This window comes from Haliotis rubra, unplaced genomic scaffold (assembly GCF_003918875.1).
Source record: "Haliotis rubra isolate DU_JTF1 unplaced genomic scaffold, ASM391887v1 Scf58, whole genome shotgun sequence".
Lineage (NCBI taxonomy): Eukaryota > Metazoa > Mollusca > Gastropoda > Lepetellida > Haliotidae > Haliotis > Haliotis rubra.
The window spans coordinates 277,559-299,505 of record NW_025767279.1 but is presented as its reverse complement, the minus strand read 5'-3'; the positions used below and the strand labels follow the sequence as shown (position 1 = coordinate 299,505).

Here is a 21,947-nt window from a genome sequence, read left to right as displayed (position 1 = left end):
TGGGCAGTTATAACTATCACTTCATGCATGTTGTTAAAACGTCCTTCAAACTTTTTATTCGTGACAAGAATTAAACAAATGATCTCCCAGCATTGAATTACAGAAAATATTTGCAAGCAATACTTGCTGTATCTAAATCTCCAATTAATCTGTACCTTTAATTTAATAACCTGTATTAGAGATGAAACGATCTTAAAACTCGTTATTCAGTTCTTTTTCTTTAATACATTTAGGAACAAACTTAGATTGTTCAAAACAATTGTACTAATGTTTATATCAACCAACAGATACATATCTCCTAGGTAATATTTTGATAAAATTGTATTTTTATATCTGTTTCGACCACGAATCTAATACGGTACGGGGGCGGTGGGGTAGCTTAGTGGTTAAGGCGTTTGCTGGTCGCGCTGAAGACCCGGGTTCGATTCCCCACATTGGTACAATGTGTGAAGCCCATTTCTGGTTTCCCCCGCCGTGATATTGCTGGAATATTGCTAAAAGCGGCGTAAAACCCAACTCACTCAATAATACGATACAACGGATAAAAGATAACTTAGATTGCATACTTTTTCACAACGTAAGGCAAATAGTATGTGACAAAAATGAATAGGAACATAGAAACATATCATTATGTGTGAGTGAGTGAGTTTAGTTTTACGCCGCTTTTAGCAGTATTCTAGCAATATCACGGCGGGGACACCAGAAATGGGCTTCACACATTGTACCCATGTGGGGAATCGAACCCGGGTTTTCGGCGTGACGAGCAAATGCTTTAACCACTAGGCTACCCCACCGCCCCCATTATGTAAGAAATATATTTTCAAGTACTATTCTAACAATGTATTTATAATACCTACCAGCAAAATTATCCCAATGTATCAATTTTATGAATCATTCACTCATTTGTTATCAATACATGTTTCCATATAATTCCAATATTACACAAAACATGGATTCTTGTTCTTTTCATTTATAACCCGCATATATGTTGGTGGTACATTGTTCCTTGGGTTGTGATATTTAGCATACATGTCTCGTTATCACTGAACGTTTATTAATTGTCACTTGAGGCTCAACTAAAATTTGTAATTTTGACACTGAATACATTTTCTGCCCCAGGGGCGAGTGTTCTTTTCTTCATCGTCTTATAACCACATGTGTGCTAATGGCTAACATGAACATATTTAGTAATAAATCAAGTAAAGGTTGGTGAAAGAGTGCACTTCAATTTCAACACGTCGGATTTCTAGGATGTGTACCATAATATTGTACTCGGGTTTGAGTCAAATGACTTTCACTCGTCACTAGGTCCATTATATATACTCTTTGGACCAGTCCAGCTAAGACAGTGTTATATTTCTAATTTTCGCGACAGTTAAGAAAACGACGAAAGATTGTGGTGTATGTACAACAGACTCCCCTAAAACTGAATAGCAACAGAGCTAGTCGGCAAGATAATATTACTTCCAAAAACATGTTATTTTTAGCGCGGAAACTCAAAACAATGTTATCTAATATTAGCAAACAATCTCTCCAACATGCGTTCAAGGTCGCTATGGAATAACAGGAAGCCATCTGTGGAAACGTAAGTATTATGTTGTAATGGTGTTATGATTTGGTGTCTTTTTTCAGCTTATTCACGGTTTGATAGGTCAACAGCTGGTCATTTACAAATTACATCGGTCATCATCTGGAAATAAATCGACAAAGAGCGGATATGTGTTCTGATTTGGCCATGGGTAATTTTTGTGATTATGATTAGGTCACTCAGCGAAACTTGAACATCCCCTCGTTATAATACATAAATGATATGCCATATGACAACACAGGGATTGAATAAGTAGAACCCATAGCCATGAAGATTCGTGAAAGAATTGGTCTTCAGCATTCCGTCAGCAGTGCTGACAAGAGGAGTGGTCAAGCTCGTTGACTTGGTTGATCGTATCTCAGTTAAATAGACTGATGCTCAATTTCAATCACTAGATTGTCTTATCCAGAGTCAGTTCAGTTATTTACAGAATGCTGTCATTAAGCTATCTAGAAGATTGTTCAGGCTTGAACAACAAGCAAACCAAGTTGAAGCCAATTACTGAATCAGTGCTTCGTATCAGTGTGATCTAGTATTTACATTTTGCATCGTATTATGGGTCAAATATCAAGGGCCGGTTTGGGTCAAATATCAGTGGCCGGTTCGGGGTTAATCACGTCATATGTAAGATACAGAAGAAAACTCTTTTCCTTAATTAACAAATAATATTGTCTTAGGTGAGACTATTTCTGTATCATCAACATGGCACTAGGAGAAATGAATACTACAAGAAGCTACAAAATTCAGACAGAATAATGTTTGAAATATAAAGTTTATGATCTTGTATTACAAGGGAGTATGCATATCAAATGAAACACCGAGAACGACAAGGGTTGTTCTAAGTTAACACTCTTCATGTACCGCACATGTGTTTGTTTCACTGTTCCAACTACAGCGCTTACCCCCTTGTAATACAAACCAGTAATATCGATTTGAATCTATGATCGTTTGTTAAACAACTTTTATCCTAAGTTGAATAAAATTCTGAGATTTAAATGTTCAATTGGCAAGGTAAAATTATGAGGATTCGCAATCTTAATTTCACTTTATTTGATTTACTTTTTTGCTTAAAGGGGAAGTGTACACGAATAAATCACATTTATTCTTATGTGAATCAAAGTGAACTGTTTTAATTAGTTAATACCAATGTTTGAAAATATACACTCATTTTTCTTACAATGTAAGTATAACCCTCAAAATAAGTGCTGAAATGTTATGCCAATATGAGGTATTTGTTTGCCGAGCTAAACAGGCCAGAGTTACCGCCCTTTGATTATGACGTAATTGGTGCCACTTGATTTTAAACTGGTCTCCTGTCTAGTCCCAAATCAAAAGATAACAATACTGATATTAATCACGTAAAAAAAAAGTTTGTGAAAATACTGAAGAAGCATAAGAACAGAAAATGTAAGCAGCAGGACGGATTGATCGTGGTGTATTTTCATTCATAAACTTCGCCTCAATGAAAATACCAAATATGTATAACAATGTTGACGTCCGTATGACATCACTATCGGGAAGCGACTTTTTCAAAATGGCGTGTTCACTGACATGAGTACGCCGGAGTTTTCGAGGAAATTTTCGTTGTTTCAAGCAAACGTGACATGTAAGTAGTCCAAAATTCTGTCAGTCTGCTGTTTGTTATTTTCTTTTGTTTTATTGTGACCAAGGGAAACAGTCATAAATTAAGAGAAGTACCGTCATCGTTGTGCGTGAGTTTGCGTCAGTTATGGCGTCATGCTTTCAAAAACTATAATATGTTGTGACGAATCTAGAAAATCATTGGAATACACCTATTTTATTTAACTATCGCTTGCTACGATACCTTTCCCACGCATGTTCTAAAACTAATGAGCAATTGTATGCAACAAGTAGGCGAACGGATACACAGTGTAAAATCTGAGACTGGCTTTGTATACATTTCAAACAAGTATTCTTTCACAGCGCGGCATCTTATATCCTCGATATATTTCGTTAGATTTCACTGAAACACTTCGTCTTTGTATTGGTGACAGAGTCACTTTGGGAGTTTATTTTGAACTGTATGAGGAATTCAGGGATTCATGTAAGGAAGATGGTGTTGAATTATACAATTGATTTTATGGACGAAACATAACCGACATAGACATGTGACGTGATTTTATAAACACTATGTAATATAGGTGAAAATTCACTTTGACGTTTGCGTATTTTCCAAAACATTCTCAGCGATTCTCGGTTCATCGATAATGTTTCAGAACGAGCATTGGTGATTCGATCATACAACAACAAAACTATCGCTGATCACAATGATCACGCTCTTTCTCCCAGTAAAATTTGACATTTGAATTAAGACATACCATAAATTACGCAAAAACGCAGTGAATGGTGATTTAGTAATGTGTCAAAACTGGCGAGATTTACGATGCATGTAATTTTCAGTAAATTTTATCTACAATGAGCCGGATGATATCATAGAAAACGAATTTCAAACAGTGTTCAAAACTGCAAATTGCATTTATCTGCGTGATGTATTTGGATATGTACTATCGATATCAAAGTGAAGGTGCGATGAATCGTGCGATTTATGTAAGAACTTTAGTAACAAACGTAGAATGCCGCACATTCACTGATGGCAAGCAAGATGTAGTGCATAAACGCTTTTAGGTTTCATGAAAAAGATACTGTTGGAAAGGCGACCGACTCAGGTTGAATATGTTATACAATTTGGTTACGTGGTAACACTTTTAGTACAATGTATACTGCAACGTCATTACAGTGTAGAACTGACCACATAGTCAGCTGACGGCCAAGCAACAGGTGGATTAAAACAGTAGCCTGCGCATCGAGACACAAGAACCACACCTATACCTGCACCACGTGAAATGGGTCTAATTAGGTCTGACGACGTCATTCGTTTATCGTTTGGGCACCAATGACGTCATTTCCAAGGGACATAAGCCATAGTGTGTTTATTGTGGATATAGAACTCTTGGTAAATGTTGAAAATATGAATTGATATAACGCAAATAATAAATTAGTTACTTCTGATATATGTACGGGTTTGGATATAAAACTACTTGATAAATACTTTTTATGATGAAAAAGTGCAAGACAAAAAGGTTAATTTTCGTGTACACTTGCCATTTAAAGTGAAATTCATCGGTACGCTTTCACTGCAAACAGACTATACATCCGTTTTATAACAGTGTATACACACATTACCAGTATATATTTTCTGTTGTATATACTATTAAGTCATCATAAACCATAAACAAGAATAGATCAATAGATCAACATTCGTTGGTTTCACATTAATTTTCGACTCGGCTGTGCGCATGCGTGCGTAGAGCGTGTAAAAATATCCACTGGTCAATTCCGGTTTGGTCATATTAGCGATATTGTAAACACGCTCTAAATAAATGCTGTATACAAATTATTTACGCGTGACAACTGTTCATAGTTGAGTACATACATCCATTTGCCTATGCTTTTCAATAATTGATATCCTATTTTGGTGGCATTGCATCAGAGATGTGCTTTTTTACTTGTGAGAAGGGGATGTGTAGGAAGGATGGTGGACGGGTGGTGGTGAGATGTGTTTATACAAGAGCTTGTTAACAAACGTTAAGCTATTTATTTAACTAATTCCGGTCCCTTCCATTCATAAATGAATTGAGATTAGTTAAATTCGACATAAAACCATATATTTGTTTTGATTTTTGATTTTTCTTAAGAGTGCGTTTACACTATTGGTAAAGCTTACGACCAAACCGGAAGTTGGCCTGAGGATATTTTTACACGCTCTGCGCATGCGCACAGCGAGTCTAAAATTAATGTGAAACCAACTAATGTGCTGGTAATACCCTAGTCTACCAAAACAGATGATGATAGGTCATTTCAACATGCTGGTTCACTGGTATGGAACAATCTGTCACAAATGGAGAAGCAGAAAATCTCACAAACATTGAAGCAACACTCAAGGCCTGTCTTTTCAAACATGTCAAAGGTGTTTTGACCATATCAATCCTGGTGTTAGCAAATATAAGCAGTTGTTAGGAAAATGAGCTATTGAAATCCTTGATTTGATTTGATAACACATGAACAAGTTTGATAACTTTATATAGTTCTAGACATTTTGCTCAATCTTTTTATTTTTAAATCTCAGGTTCCAATATTACAACAAGGATTAAAAAGCTGAACTGAATGTTGTGTTCATTGTCACCCTTAAATCGTGTGATGTATGATTTCATGACATACTATAGGGGTGAAACAGTATACTGCAGTATTTGTAGAACCACAGTATCTTGTCTTCGGTTAGGTACACGGTAATGCTGTAAATGAATTCTGTATCTTCGGTTTTCGTATTATCATTTTATTAACCATTTTAAACCTTTTCTAAAAGCCTAGAAATTGAATCATTTTGTCAAAATCTATGCATTTCTTTGCTAGATTCAATTTCTGCATTATGATCTCATATACCGAACCGAAACTGACAGAACCGAAGGCCTTGTACCGCAATACGTACTGTACAGTGGTAAGAGCATACCATTTCACCCCTCCTTATTTTATCTTGTGGGAAATTGGCATAGACAGTAAGTGCAATTTTGTGACTATCACTTTATCATAACAAGTTGGAGCAAATGTCATTCAAGTTAACTAGTTGTGGAAAAAGACGTGAGAGTGTAAAGCATTTTATTGGGTTGATCATGTAATCATAATATCAAGATTAAGTTTGATTAGCCTCAGCTGAGTTGAGACCACTGTTGTCATGTCTTAAAACAGAAATCTGATTTTCCTCTTTCCTATGATTCATGGCATGTCTCCTGAAATGAAATGTTAATCAACACTGAAATTTGGAAAATATGAACTTATAAATATGCCTATACTCAAACATGATAAAATGATAGCTTTTCCCCAATGCCCAGACACTGAAATTACTGAAGTTTTTAATCCACGATAAATCCCTGGAAACACATGCTCCAGTCTGGTAATTGACAACCATGTAATCAATAACATGTCAGAGGTCACTAGGTCATAGTGACATTTATTGAGAAAGCAGGAAGTTGAGAAAAAGCCACAAGGAAGCAGTTGTACAGGGACCAGTTGTCTTCCAGGTCAGAATCTGTGAACCTCTAAACATCACTGCCATGTGTGCTGCATGTGTTTGTTGGGTCAATATGGGATCATGTGCTGTGACCTTTGTGTGAGTAATGCTGTCACAATTTTGCTGTTGGCTGTCGAATAAGGGCCAGACATTGTTTTACAGCTTTTCTGAGGCAAGTAAACCGTTCTTATCTCTTATCTCTGTTAATCTACATGTCCAGGTTAGAAGCAGGTTGCCTTTTAGTACTTCTCCTAGCATGTTAAATTTAAGTTGAAAGTAACAATAACTTTTCAAAGTATCCCTGTTTTGCACAGGGGCGGTGGGGTAGGCTAGTGGGTAAGGTGTTCGCTCGTCACACTGAAGACCCGGGTTCAATTCCCCACATGGGTACAATGTGTAAAACCCATTTCTGGTGTCCCCTGCCATGATATTGCTGGAATATTGCTAAAAGCGACGTAAGGCTAAACTCACTCACTCACTCACTCTTTTGCACAATTTGCTTGAACCACTCACTTCGAAATCTGTTTATTTGTTGTTTATTGCTGCACTCAGCAATATTCCTGCTCCAAATAAATCTGTAAAAACTCAAGTCAACAATCTAAGCACTGATATCATGTGCGTTGTATACACAGGATTCAATGACCACTCAGCAAGCTCTAAAGTGGTCTCTTTTGATAGGTAAGTTGCTGGAGATTCCTGTATGTACTCTCTACCCTTCTACAACAAGAAATGCATTGATTACAAGAAATGCATTGATTATATATGCAATATGTGAACATCCGAAATAAAGGTAAAATACTTCCTGTATAATTACTTTATTCAATTATCATGCTCAGTGTTCACGAATGCTGTTTCAAAGTAACAGGACATAGGGTCCTGTAAGTTTCAGATGTCTGTCTGACCCATTGAAAATTCACAGGACCCATAGAATAAAATTAAACACACATTTCAGATTTAACATTCTTATAATTGGCATTGAAATTATTAACAAGCGTAATATTTATAAACAGCAAACAAGTGTCACATGTCACATATAACAACTTCGGTCAAAGTCATTGTGAAATATACAGTCGGACATTGGGACCGGCGGATGGTAGACTTCTATCGGACCATTGGCGAATCTGCCGGATTTGTCAGAGGGTCAGACGCTATTCGTAAACACTGCATGCTTGCTTTAGGTTAGATATTTCACATTTCTCAAAATAAAGAATATGAAAAGCAACACGAGTTGAGCGTTCCTCTTTACTCGGCCGTCTGAGTGACCCAGTGACTACATGGTTCTGTTGAAGAGCTCTATTTACATTTTGGCACACCTGGTTAGTATTACCCTTCAAGAAGTCCTCACTTCAAGACAAGATCTAAAGTTTTTAAAGTTGCATTTAATATAATAAATGAAACATTCCTTGAAGATCACTCCCATGACCTCACTGCTTTCAGAGGTCAGTAAAGCTATGTGCTTATGTAACACAGTGTTTCTTTGAGTGGCAATACAATATTACCTCGTTTATCATCTTGCCATCTTGTGATCTTGCTGTGGTCTGACCCTCAACAGGGCTTCAGAGACTCTCTTCAACCATTGAATATATCTCTTACATGTTCTTATTCCCTTTGGAGGGGACTTGGGGTAGCATTGTGGTTAAATCGTTCGCTCGGCATGTCGAAGACCTGGATTTGATTCTCCAAATGGGTACAATGTGTGAAGCCCATTTCTGGTGTCCCCCGCTGGGATATTGCTGCAATATTTCTTAAAGCGGCGTAAAACTAGACTCACTCACTATTCTCTTTGGGGTTGGCAGTGGGTTAGTGCGTTCGCTCGTCACACTGAAGATACGTGTTTGATTCCCCACATGGGTACAATGTGTTAAGCTGTCATGTTGCTGGAATAGGCCTGAAAAAATATGTTGACTTGAATTCTGGTGATGACCCTATTTTTTTTAAGCAGTATGAATGAAATAAGCTTTCAGATACCATTGTTTTCTTCAGGCACCAACAGACATCTGTCAGTCATTCTGATAGAGAAAGTCGACATGATGGCCGCAAGTTTGCTTGAATAAACAATTACACATTGATAAATGTGTTGTTAGTTTGTACTTTGCTTCTAAAAGAATTTTTTTTTAAAATATCCTACCTACCATCCCTAAATTTTAAAGAGGTGTAATGGGAACACAACATTTTTCTTATTTGGCCTAATTGCTAAAAGCAGTGTAAAACTGAACTCACTCACTCACTTATTCCCTTTGTTTATTCATAGCTGGAGGGGCGGTGGGGTAGCCTAATGGTTAAAGCGTTGGCTCGTCACGCTGAAGATCCGGGTTCGAATCCCCACATACAATGTGTGAAGCCCATTTCTGGTGTCCCCCGCCGTGATGTTGCTGGAATATTGCTAAAAGCGTCGTAAAACCAAACTCAGTCAGTCAGTCAGTCATAGCTGGAATATTGCTGAGTGCGGCATAAAACTAAACTCACTCACTTTAAGGAAGTCAGTATTTTTAATCATGTTTATGCTGTCTTTTTTTAATTAGTTGGGTAATTTGTAACCTGTCTTCTTGACCTTGTTCCGCTTTAAATGCTGTTTCAGATAACCTCTAGTGTACAACTGGCCATGTAATGACCCCAGTCTGCAACACATCACATCAACTCCCAACCAGCATCTCATGTCAGAGTGACAATACCTGGTACGTGATACGTAGCACTTTCTGTAGTCATGTAACTCACATGTACTTGATGCCTGCACAAGATCAGTTGTTTATATACCAAGATCTGTACAGAGATACAGATATGTAAACTGGAGGGCTACATGGGTAATTACTCATAGTGTCATTGTGTAGGGGTGAAGTTTTTAGGGGGGTTGTTTTTGTGCATGTTTGTATGCAAAGATGTAATTTATCTAAATTTGTGCCAGACTTGATTATTTATACGTTACCATGATCATGAGCACATTCACTGTTCTCCATGGAGGACAAATGCCCAGCAGCCCTTTCTGGTCAACAGATATGACTTCATGGATCAACTATCCAGTCTCAGTCACTGGATTGTCGGGTTCAGACGTGATTATGTAGTGTCAACTTTCACGTTTCTCAAATATTGCTGCATAATCATAATAAATATCAGTGTTTATATCATGATATACATTGACATAATCATGATAAATATCAGTGTTTATATCATGATATACATTGACATAATCACGATAAATATCAGTGGTTATATCATGATATACAATTACATAATCATGATAAATATCAGTGGTTATATCATGATATACATTGACATAATCATGATAAATATCAGTGGTTATATCATGATATACATTGACATAATCATGATAAATATCAGTGGTTATATCATGATATACATTGACATAATCATGATAAATATCAGTGGTTATATCATGATATACATTGACATAATCATGATAAATATCAGTGTTTATATCATGATATAAATTGACATAATGATAAATATCAGTGGTTATATCATGATATACATTGACATAATCATGATAAATATCAGTGGTTATATCATGATATACATTGACATAATCATGATAAATATCAGTGGTTATATCATGATATACATTGACATAATCATGATAAATGTCAGTGGTTATATCATGATATAAATTGACATAATGATAAATATCAGTGTTTATATCATGATATAAATTGACATAATCATGATAAATATCAGTGGTTATATCATGATATACATTGACATAATCACGATAAATATCAGTGGTTATATCATGATATACAATTACATAATCATGATAAATATCAGTGGTTATATCATGATATACATGGACATAATCATGATAAATATCAGTGGTTATATCATGATATACATTAACATAATCATGATAAATATCAGTGGTTATATCATGATATACATTGACATCATAAATATCAGTGGTTATATCATGATATACATTGACATAATCATGATAAATATCAGTGGTTATATCATGATATACATTGACATAATCATGATAAATATCAGTGTTTATATCATGATATAAATTGACATAATGATAAATATCAGTGGTTATATCATGATATATATGACATAATCATGATAAATATCAGTGGTCATATCATGATATACATTGACATAATCATGTAAATAAACACTGATAAATAACAGTGTTTAATAAGGGTGTAACGATGCATCAAACTATCGATTGATCCCGATTGTGAGCCCCCCAATAGTACTTTATCGATAGGTGTATGAAATGACGATCCAATGACTATCGCTTTCGTTTGTTTTATAAATAATGGTAACTTGAAAACATGTTCTGTCCTACAGTCCCACCCCCGATTGGGATTAATCTCTATTTGCTGTAAGCGACAGCATTTTGCAGTGATAACAGCGGCATGTAGAGTTACACAACCCCCTCGCGACAGTATTTCTCAGATTCTGCCTTGCCCATGTTGTATGAGACTGTTAAAACTGAGGTCAGGAATGACCTTTCCTGTGCTGAGAATGTTTCACTCACAACTGATGGATGGACTAGCAGATTCTTAAATCTGCACATGTGGACAGACTCTCAGTGGCGGATCCATAGCGGGGGTTCAAAACACACACACACACACCCACTTTTTGAAAATGACTTAAGATCACATTGACGATTTTTTGGCATTGGCAGAGCCAATGGGGGGGTTCAGGGGGTTCGACCCCCCTGAACCCTCTCTTTTCAAAATTCCTGGATCCGCCCATGGACTCTTGTTTCTAAAGAAGAATTGGAAAGTTGGAAACCAAGATAAAAAATAAACTATTATCTGCCTTCATCACACTATTTGAGTAAAATCAGAGTTAATGTGAAATATTGCCATTTGCCAATTATGTTAACCTATCTTTCAACTTGAGTCACCAAGTTATCTGCTGACAGGTTTATTTGTGAGATTTCTTGATACTTTTAGTGACAAAAGATTATTGTCTTCTTTAAATCTGTTGAGTCTGTTGACTGTTCAGTGCATTGGATATATTTTTTCATCTTCATGTTGTTAAAACTAAAACATATCTACCTGCGAACTGTTTAATTTTCAACCATTACACACAGTAAGTGTTTTCTATTGAAACTGAAAGGTGACCATTTGTCTAAAATGTGACCGAGCCACAGAGCCAGTATTTATTCTTTATTTTTTTCTATGTTGTTTTACATACAAAGTTGCAGGGATCAAAGAGTCTGCAAACCACAGTTTTGTAATAAATAGTATTAAATCCTATGTGAATGTGTTGGCTTGTTGTAGAATGTTTTAATAACTAAGTCATGTTCATGAAGAAGTCATCATGACAACTTGACCAATACTGACCTGAAAGTTGTAAGGAACTGAAGGCATTTTATGGTTTAAGTAGTTTAATGTAGAAGAAGTTGGTAGAAAATGGCAATATATCTGAAATTTGAATTTTGTCTGGACAATCGCAATAGTTATCGCAATAGTAGCATGCAATAGTCTATCGACATCTCAATAGTAGCATGCAATAGTCTATCGACATCGCAATAGTAGCATGCAATAGTCTATCGACATCGCAATAGTAGCATGCAATAGTCTATCGACATCGCAATAGTAGCATGCAATAGTCTATCGACATCGCAATAGTAGCATGCAATAGTCTATCGACATAGCAATAGTAGCATGCAATAGACTATCAACATCGCAATAGTAGCTTGCAATAGTCTATCAACATCGCAATAGTAGCATGCAATAGTCTATCAACATCGCAATAATAGTAGCAATGTAGCATGCAATAGTCTATCGACATCGCTAATAGTAGCATGCAATAGTCTATCGACATCGCAATAGTAGCATGCAATAGTCTATCGACATCGCAATAGTAGCGTGCAATAGACTATCGACATCGCAATAGTAGCATGCAATAGACTATCAACATCGCAATAGTAGCATGCAATAGTCTATCGACATCGCAATAGTAGCATGCAATAGTCTATCGACATCGCAATAGTAGCATGCAATAGTCTATCGACATCGCAATAGTAGCATGCAATAGTCTATCGACATGGCAATAGTAGCATGCAATAGACTATCGACATCGCAATAGTAGCATGCAATAGACTATCGACATTGCGATAGTAGCGTGCAATAGACTATCGACATCGCAATAGTAGCATGCAATAGACTATCAACATCGCAATAGTAGCATGCAATAGTCTATCGACATAGCAATAGTAGCATACAATAGACTATCAACATCGCAATAGTAGCTTGCAATAGTCTATCGACATCGCAATAGTAGCATGCAATAGACTATCAACATCGCAATAGTAGCATGCAATAGTCTATCGACATCGCAATAGTAGCATGCAATAGACTATCAACATCGCAATAGTAGCATGCAATAGTCTATCGACATCGCAATAGTAGCATGCAATAGTCTATCGACATCGCAATAGTAGCATACAATAGACTATCAACATCGCAATAGTAGCATGCAATAGTCTATCGACATCGCAATAGTAGCATGCAATAGACTATCAACATCGCAATAGTAGCATGCAATAGTCTATCGACATCGCAATAGTAGCATGCAATAGACTATCAACATCGCAATAGTAGCATGCAATAGTCTATCGACATAGCAATAGTAGCATACAATAGACTATCAACATCGCAATAGTAGCATGCAATACTCTATCGACATCGCAATAGTAGCATGCAATAGTCTATCGACATCGCAATAGTAGCATGCAATAGTCTATCGACATCGCAATAGTAGCATGCAATAGTCTATCGACATCGCAATAGTAGCATGCAATAGTCTATCGACATCGCAATAGTAGCTTGCAATAGTCTATCGACATCGCAATAGTAGCATGCAATAGACTATCGACATCGCAATAGTAGCATGCAATAGTCTATCGACATAGCAATAGTAGCATGCAATAGACTATCGACATCGCAATAGTAGCTTGCAATAGACTATCGACATCACAATAGTAGCATGCAATAGTCTATCGACATCGCAATAGTAGCATGCAATAGTCTATCGACATCGCAATAGTAGCATGCAATAGACTGTCGACATCGCAATAGTAGCTTGCAATAGACTATCGACATCGCAATAGTAGCATGCAATAGACTATCAACATCGCAATAGTAGCATGCAATAGTCTATCGACATAGCAATAGTAGCATACAATAGACTATCAACATCGCAATAGAAGCATGCAATACTCTATCGACATCGCAATAGTAGCATGCAATAGTCTATCGACATCGCAATAGTAGCATGCAATAGTCTATCGACATCGCAATAGTAGCATGCAATAGTCTATCGACATCGCAATAGTAGCTTGCAATAGTCTATCGACATCGCAATAGTAGCATGCAATAGACTATCGACATCGCAATGGTAGCATGCAATAGTCTATCGACATAGCAATAGTAGCATGCAATAGACTATCGACATCGCAATAGTAGCTTGCAATAGACTATCGACATCACAATAGTAGCATGCAATAGTCTATCGACATCGCAATAGTAGCATGCAATAGTCTATCGACATCGCAATAGTAGCATGCAATAGACTATCGACATCGCAATAGTAGCTTGCAATAGACTATCGACATCGCAATAGTAGCATGCAATAGACTATCGACATCGCAATAGTAGCTTGCAATAGACTATCAACATCGCAATAGTAGCATGCAATAGTCTATCGACATCGCAATAGTAGCATAGTAGCATGCAATAGTCTATCGACATCGCAATAGTAGCATGCAATAGTCTATCGACATCGCAATAGTAGCTTGCAATAGTCTATCGACATCGCAATAGTAGCATGCAATAGTCTATCGACATCGCAATAGTAGCATGCAATAGACTATCGACATCGCAATAGTAGCTTGCAATAGACTATCGACATCGCAATAGTAGCATGCAATAGACTATCGACATCGCAATAGTAGCTTGCAATAGACTATCAACATCGCAATAGTAGCTTGCAATAGTCTATCGACATCGCAATAGTAGCATGCAATAGACTATCAACATCGCAATAGTAGCTTGCAATAGTCTATCGACATCGCAATAGTAGCATGCAATAGACTATCGACATAGCAATAGTAGCTTGCAATAGTTTATCGACATCGCAATAGTGGCATGCAATAGTCTATCGATATCTCAATAGTTCCATAGACCTCAATAGTCACCCCTAGTGTTTTATATCATGATGTACACTGGCATAATCATAATAAATATCAGTGTTTATATCATGATATACACTGGCATAATCAGGATAATCAGAAAATCATAGCCATGACAACCCATCTTTTTAGTTTATGGGTATTTTTGTCTTAATGTATTCAAAAGTTTGAAATATTTTTAGTGTGACTACAATGTCTTTCAAGCAGAATTTTATTATATGGTACATTTGAATATCCCCAGAGTGATACTTGTGTAGTAACGCAACATCCCAATATTCAGATTATACAGTCAAACACTGGTGTGTTGAAACTGATAGGACCTATGTAAATACTTCGAGTAATCCCAGGTTCTGCACTAATGCAAACTGATGACTAAAGAAGGAATACACAGGATGAAGCCTTCACTTCAAAACAACCGCAGGATCTACATATCAGTTCAATGAAACAATGTTTGGTTGTACATTTAATTTTGTCTATATTTAGACATTGTTAAACGTAAAAATTTTATAAATCTGTTTCTAAAAATTTTCAACCCATTCATATAGATTTGTTTTTATGGAGGAAGTTTGCCTATTAACCTTGTTACACTTTACTTTATGACAAAGGTCATTCCGGTAACTAAAGTACTGTCGGAAATAGAAAAAAAACTGTTTTTAGGCTGTTACTTTGTATCCCTAAAATTGACAAATTTAGCATAGCATATATCGAAATAACCCACATCGGCCTAACTGGGCATTCAGTGGGATGCGTAATAGTATATCCAGAAAATCTTGTTTACTCGTAAAATCGGGCAAAACGTAGATTAAATATGAATAGCTGTTCAAAACAATAGATCGGACTATAGATGACACTTAAGACGCTCAGCCAGGTATGACGACAGGCCGTCGACTCACACCTGGCATGAAATGCTCGTCCTGCCTACAAGCACAAGGGGTCATCTCAAAGATATTTTATGCTTTTCATGTGTGTTGAATATGTCTCATTTATTGATCATAAAGTTTATGTTGAGATACGTAAAAGCCATCGTATTAAATGTCTCAAAATATATAGGTGGCATGACCACCCGAAGATTGACAGGACTGGATATTATTGTAAATTGTTATGACATGCTGTTTAATTCCCCTAAAGGATTATCTTATCTCAGCTTATATCTCTATCCCCCAGCCCGACCCCAATCACTGTCTGTGACAGCCGTCCTGGATTTGCTTTTGAGACGACCCCTCCTACCTGTTTCTTTTTATAGTGATAGTGAGACTCCATGGCAGCGACATCCTTCATAGTTTCAGTATTAAAGTTATTATTTTTTACGTCAGCTATCCTTTATAATGAAGCTAAGTTAAATTTCAAAATGGACATTTAAGAATTGTCATTTGTAATATAATCTCATCGCACACTAATTTGCATAAAGCCATGGCCTGTTCAGAATAAGTCGATTTGGACTTTTGAAAAAAACCCGCATTTCTCATTTCTGCACTAATCTCCTCAGTAAAGTCCTTTTTCTACATTTCCTATCTCCCTACCACTGAGACTGTAGTTAGGCCGAACTTAGTTTAACAGATATTTCACACTTACACATATTAACTACATAAATTGTAGATATCAATGTGAAAAAAACAGTTTTTTCTATTTCTGACAGTACTTTAGCAGTTATATGTTGAATTGAAATACATCATACTCCATTTCAGATACATAATGGCACCAGACTGGCGATAAGCCCTTCAAGAGATTTTTAACCTACAGAGCTGCAGCAAGATCTGACTTGACACCACCATGGATCTGAGTCCCTATAAGCGTTGTGATGCCTGTTATCTGATCCCCACACGTGTCCTGTGTATTGGGCTCGTTATTCTACAGGGTGCTATACTCGACTACTACCTGATCCATCACAACAACAGCTACTGGTACGCCTGGATTGCAGGAGATGTAGCACTGGTCGTTGTGTTCATCATGGCATTCCTCATATCATACCGTCATCTCCAACTTGTTAGAAGTACGTCAAACGAACAGGCTCCAGTTCGGGCAGGAAGTCTCCCTCTAGCTTTTTTTCGCCTGGTCAGTGTACTCGATCATTCTTGCAGTTCGAGTTGGAATAATATTTAAAAACTTTGCTTGGAAGCTTGATGAAAAGGATTTCTTTGGTCCAAATACTCTCAAGATCACTGTTGCTCTTTCAGCAATAGTTTTCGTAATGCTGTTGTTATCTCATCATGATGCACCTCCGAAAAGTGAACGGCAGAAACACATTGACATTCTTACACAGACAGTTGTGTTTGATATTTTAGATTCTGTTGACATGCTGGATGTGTTCTTTGAAAAGGAAAATGTGGATGCTCTGAAAGTTCTTCCAGGACTTAACTGGGGGATCATCTGCATTGCGTGTGCTAACCTCATCATCCCGACTCTCCCTCTAATGGGACTAAGTCGGATACACTTCGGGTACAAGTTCCTTCCAGAAACACTGGAGACGTTACACAAGATGCTGCTGTTGATTGTCATCAACACGCCTCTGTTTACGCTGCGTCTCATCCTCTGGCATCGACTGGATCAAGACGTGTCCACTTTCATCATGAAGAACTTCCTGGTCATGAGTCTGGTGATCTACGACTTCTACAATAAAGGTCGATTCCGGCGAATGCGTGGTGTTACGGAAGAGACGGATGGTGTGAAGGAAAGGGAGATGGAAGAGATAATGTTGAGAGATCATAATGCAAGCTTTGATAAGAGCCTTCAAACATGAAGATGAAGGTTGTCATCAGGTGAAGGTCATCAAAAGGTGAAGGTCATCAACAGGGAAATAGTAAACCCAAGGGCAAGAGTGGTGACGTCTCACTCTCTTGATGCAATGGGTGAATGTTATTGATGGGTGAAGGACAGACATCTCAGAGGCAAGGGTCATGACATCTCACCTGTTTGATTCATTGGGTGAAGGTCATCACAAGGGCAAAGGTCAATACAAGAGCAAGGTCAATACAAGAGCATCATGACATTGCTCTCTTTTACTTCTACTGCAGCTATGATGGGACAAAATTGCAATTGACAGTTGAAACAGTATCATTCTGTTCATTGAATTTAAATACTTTGTTTACAATATGAATTTGACAATCATAATATTACATAGTAATTGTCTTTCAAAAAGACCTCAAGTTTTTTAAATTGAATTTCAGTATGCACAACCTGTGTATAGAATTCCCCACAACAGCGCTGACACTTTGCAAACTAACCAGCCATCTGGTGGATTGTCAACTTAGTAAGTTTACTTGTTCAAGTATTATCAATCAAATTCCATCTCTGAATCAAGTGCAGGTATCCATGAATGAGGCATTTCTGCCTGAATCAAAATACACGGAAATGACTGAATAATATGTTTAACATTTACATTTAATTTAATTCTTACATTGAATTAAAACTAGAATGATTTGGAAAGTTAGGGAATACAATAATAGCTTGACCATTTGGTGTGCATCTTTTTAAAACTGTCAGTGAAATAGATTTCTCAAGCTGTCAGATATTTTTAACACCAGCATTACCAGTCATCATCATGTATTTTAAATATTCATTTTCATAGTTTTCTCGAACATACTCAGCTCTTGTCACCATTGTATTAATGTGAAGTATTTGTCATTTGTTAATGTTGTGTGATGTGTTGAAATAGTACTTTGTAACCATGGTAACATTAGCATCATGATTCATTGTCTGCAGTGGCCTGAAAAGCTGTGGAATCGTGTTTTTTAAAATTGTTATTAGATGTTTTCCATGAATGAAAGGAACATTGCATCAACTAGTGGTGGTCCGATTAATTGAAATAATCGAAGATTGGTCGTAGTGACTAAACGACCAAGCAATCGATCATGTTTTCTCATAATCGAACACATACAATTCTGGAACACTTGTTTTCATTAACAGTAATTTTCACTAGGTTGGTTTTGTCTGTTACATTTCATAAGCACTACAAGCTCGTTCCAAGTCATGATTGAATTTATCTTAAAGACTCTAAGAAATCCATGTTCCTAACATACTAGTCATCCTTTAAAGACGTGAAATTTTGCCAAAAAACCCCCAAAGAACTACATGGTTTTTTCCGTATTTTTTTGTGTATTAACAAATTTCATAAATGGCGCTAACCAATTATTTTCGATGATTGATCGGTTGTAATGAAACAATCATCAATTATGAGATTTTAACCAATTCCCAACACTAGTATCAACCAACAGGTCTGGGATGAGGCCATAACAAATATATTGATCACCCATGGTTTTCATGTACCATGTTTACCTGAGACTGAGATGCAAATCATCTATTATCATTGTTCCAAATTGTTTAAATTTATGCCTCCTAATATCTGAGAGGTATTAAACATTACACAACACTGTATGGAGCTTGAATCACAGAGAATCCTTTATAGCTGTACATCCACCACAATGCTGTAGTAGGGTATATGGAAATTGATCTAAAGATCATTGACCAATGAATTTGGTATTTTTCGTGTTACGTAAGATAGTACATGGTTTCAGTTTATTCACAAATATTTGTGCCTGAAATACATGATGTATTCTATACCGAAATAGACAAGATGAAGCACCGGTCTTCACAATTAACTTCAGTCCATTTGTCCCAGAATAGAAATTTCAGGAAGGACAGGGTTTTACACAACACAGATATGTACATTCAATATGCACAAATGTAAAAATTGATCCAGAAAATACATATCCCGGGGGATGCACTAATATATAAGGGACCAAGTTCTTAATAAGAAATATTAAGTTCCTGTAATTGTAGAAGAAATATTACAGTGTTGGACACAGCACCACTATTACAGGATTCTCACATTTTCTGTAAGGACCTTTGAATTTAGTAAGTAGGATCCTTTGGACCCCTAACTCTAGGTGAATGTAAAACCTGGTGAAGGTCAAGGTCACTGGTGTTATTTCCTTGTGGACTAACACTTTGTCTTAAAATATATTGGGTCAGGTCATTAGTTGTATACAAGTGGAAATATAATGTTTCACTGAACTGGCATACTTAGCTTTCTAGTTTGTCTAGTCATTGCTAGTTAATATATGTATGTAGTAAGTGAGTGAGTTAATGTCTGTATGTTGTGTTATCTGTTTCCGCTGAGTCCATTTAGTGTGTCCATATATCCTGAAATCCAGTGACAGCTCCACGTCATGGTCAGACATTAGGGCTGGATAATAAGAATGAGTAACATGACAGAAGGTTTGATGGCTACTATATGAAAGCAGGTACTACAACTCCTGGATCCACCCTGCACGGACACAGAACGTAGGTCCTGGCTGCTGTTATTCAGCTGCATGTTGCTGACTGCCTTGTCACTCACTCACTCTCACTTTTTCACACTCATTCATTCACTCACTCAGTTCAGACATTGTCACTTACTCATGCTTTCACTCACGCTCACTTTTCACTCTCACTCACTCACTTGCATCATACATTGTCACTCACTCATGCTTTCACTCACTCACTCTCACTCATGTTGATCATCATCCCAGTGTTTTTAAACTACCTGACATTGTGCTTGCTTTATAATTGTTTTACAGAAGTATTGGTGATTGTTAGCAGATAAAGTATTTTTTTTGTACAAAACCACTTTAGTGACTGATTGTGTATCTGAAAGTATTCTGTGAAGAATGCAGTATTTAGTTTCTCAGGTTATGTATAGAGTCAACATAAGCATCATCCTTTCACTCACTATCATTACACTTGTGCCTCCATACCTGTGACTAGCAACAGTATATAGAAATAATCAGTAAGTTTCTTTTCTTTGACTGGTATTCCGGTGTCCCCTGCCGTGATATTGCTGGAATATTGCTAAAATCGGCATAAAACCACACTCACTCACTCTTTGACTGGTAAGAAGCTTTTAAACTCTGTAAGCTGTACATTTTTTTTGCCATCTCTCTATTTCTACATGTTACTTTATGAAGGAATGTTTTGGCCAGTTCCACAAAGTATTTGAGAAAATCTTTTGAGATATTCCAGTTATATGGCGGCGGTCTGTAAATAATCGAGTGTGGAGCAGACAATCCAGTGATAAACAGCATGAGCATCGATCTACGCAATTTGGATATGATGACGTGTCAACCAAGTCAGCGAGCCTGACCGCCCGATCTCTTGAGTCGCCTCTTACGACAAGCATATGGTGCTGAAGATCAATTCTAACCCAGATCTTCACGGGTATATTAGTGAATAGTGGGATTTCTAATAACATCAACTCCTAGCACTGGATCTAGTGGATTGCTATTGGTACAGCTGTACTCGTTATGTTTGGGTTTGGGATATCCCTGTTTTGAGCAGTGAGTCAATTCTGTCCAGTACAACCTCTATATCTCCAGGGCTACATCCCATCAACACTTCACTAACCCCAGCATCCATTCCAGTAGTTCAGTCTCAAATCATCTGCCCTTAATGTGCATTGGCCAATATGATTGGCTACTCAAGTATTCCTATCATATGGGTAACTTTGAAAAAATAAAAGAACACTTGAAGGGATTCATGGGTTATTATATGCTTACTGGAATTTGAGCCCTGGAGATATTGAGGATGGTCTCACTGTGGATGTTGAACAATTTAAACAGTCACTAAGATCGTAAAGTTTGTCTCTTGACATCTTTATTCATGAAGAATGTAGGCGTCCGGCCCATGTTCATACATAAATGTGGTCAGTCAGCATATACTGTATATGACAATGTATAGAGAGAGAGAGAAAAAGAGAAAATAATAATTAATCAGCAGGTTATTCTGAAACAGTTTGCATAATAGATATACATGGCCAACTTTCTAAGGACATTAACATCAGCTGATCCCCAAAGCATGTTAAATTTATCATGCGTAGGGTATGAATCATTAATATAGTAGGTATATACCTCTCACACACTGTTTTATACCGAACACAAACCATCAAAAAATGAAACCCACCCCCAACGGACAAAACAGGGATCTTTATCTTATAATGTCTGATTTTGACAATTGATCAGCAGATACTTGTATGGGTAAGGGACGTAACTCTGCTCAGCAGATACCCTTCTATGTAATATCTTTATGAAGAAATATTTGCTACATCCAGATTTTTTTGTATACAGTATATATAGACT

General features: G+C 36.9%; 1 protein-coding gene and 1 long non-coding RNA gene across 2 annotated transcripts; one reads left to right on the top strand and one right to left on the bottom strand.

The window, feature by feature from the left end:
• The first annotated feature begins 1,493 nt into the window (after positions 1-1,493).
• On the top strand, positions 1,494-18,661 carry LOC124254731. Its single transcript, XM_046688573.1, is given in 4 exon segments — positions 1,494-1,585; positions 9,253-9,349; positions 16,524-16,878; positions 16,880-18,661. Coding segments are annotated over 2 exon segments (966 nt in total). The 5' UTR covers positions 1,494-1,585; positions 9,253-9,349; positions 16,524-16,608; the 3' UTR covers positions 17,576-18,661.
• On the bottom strand, positions 6,900-20,838 carry LOC124254732. The gene is made up of 3 exons (XR_006892538.1): positions 20,696-20,838; positions 9,368-9,370; positions 6,900-6,910 (listed from the first exon to the last, which is right to left on the bottom strand). It is a non-coding gene; the product is annotated as an uncharacterized LOC124254732 (long non-coding RNA).
• Positions 20,839-21,947: the final 1,109 nt, after the last annotated feature.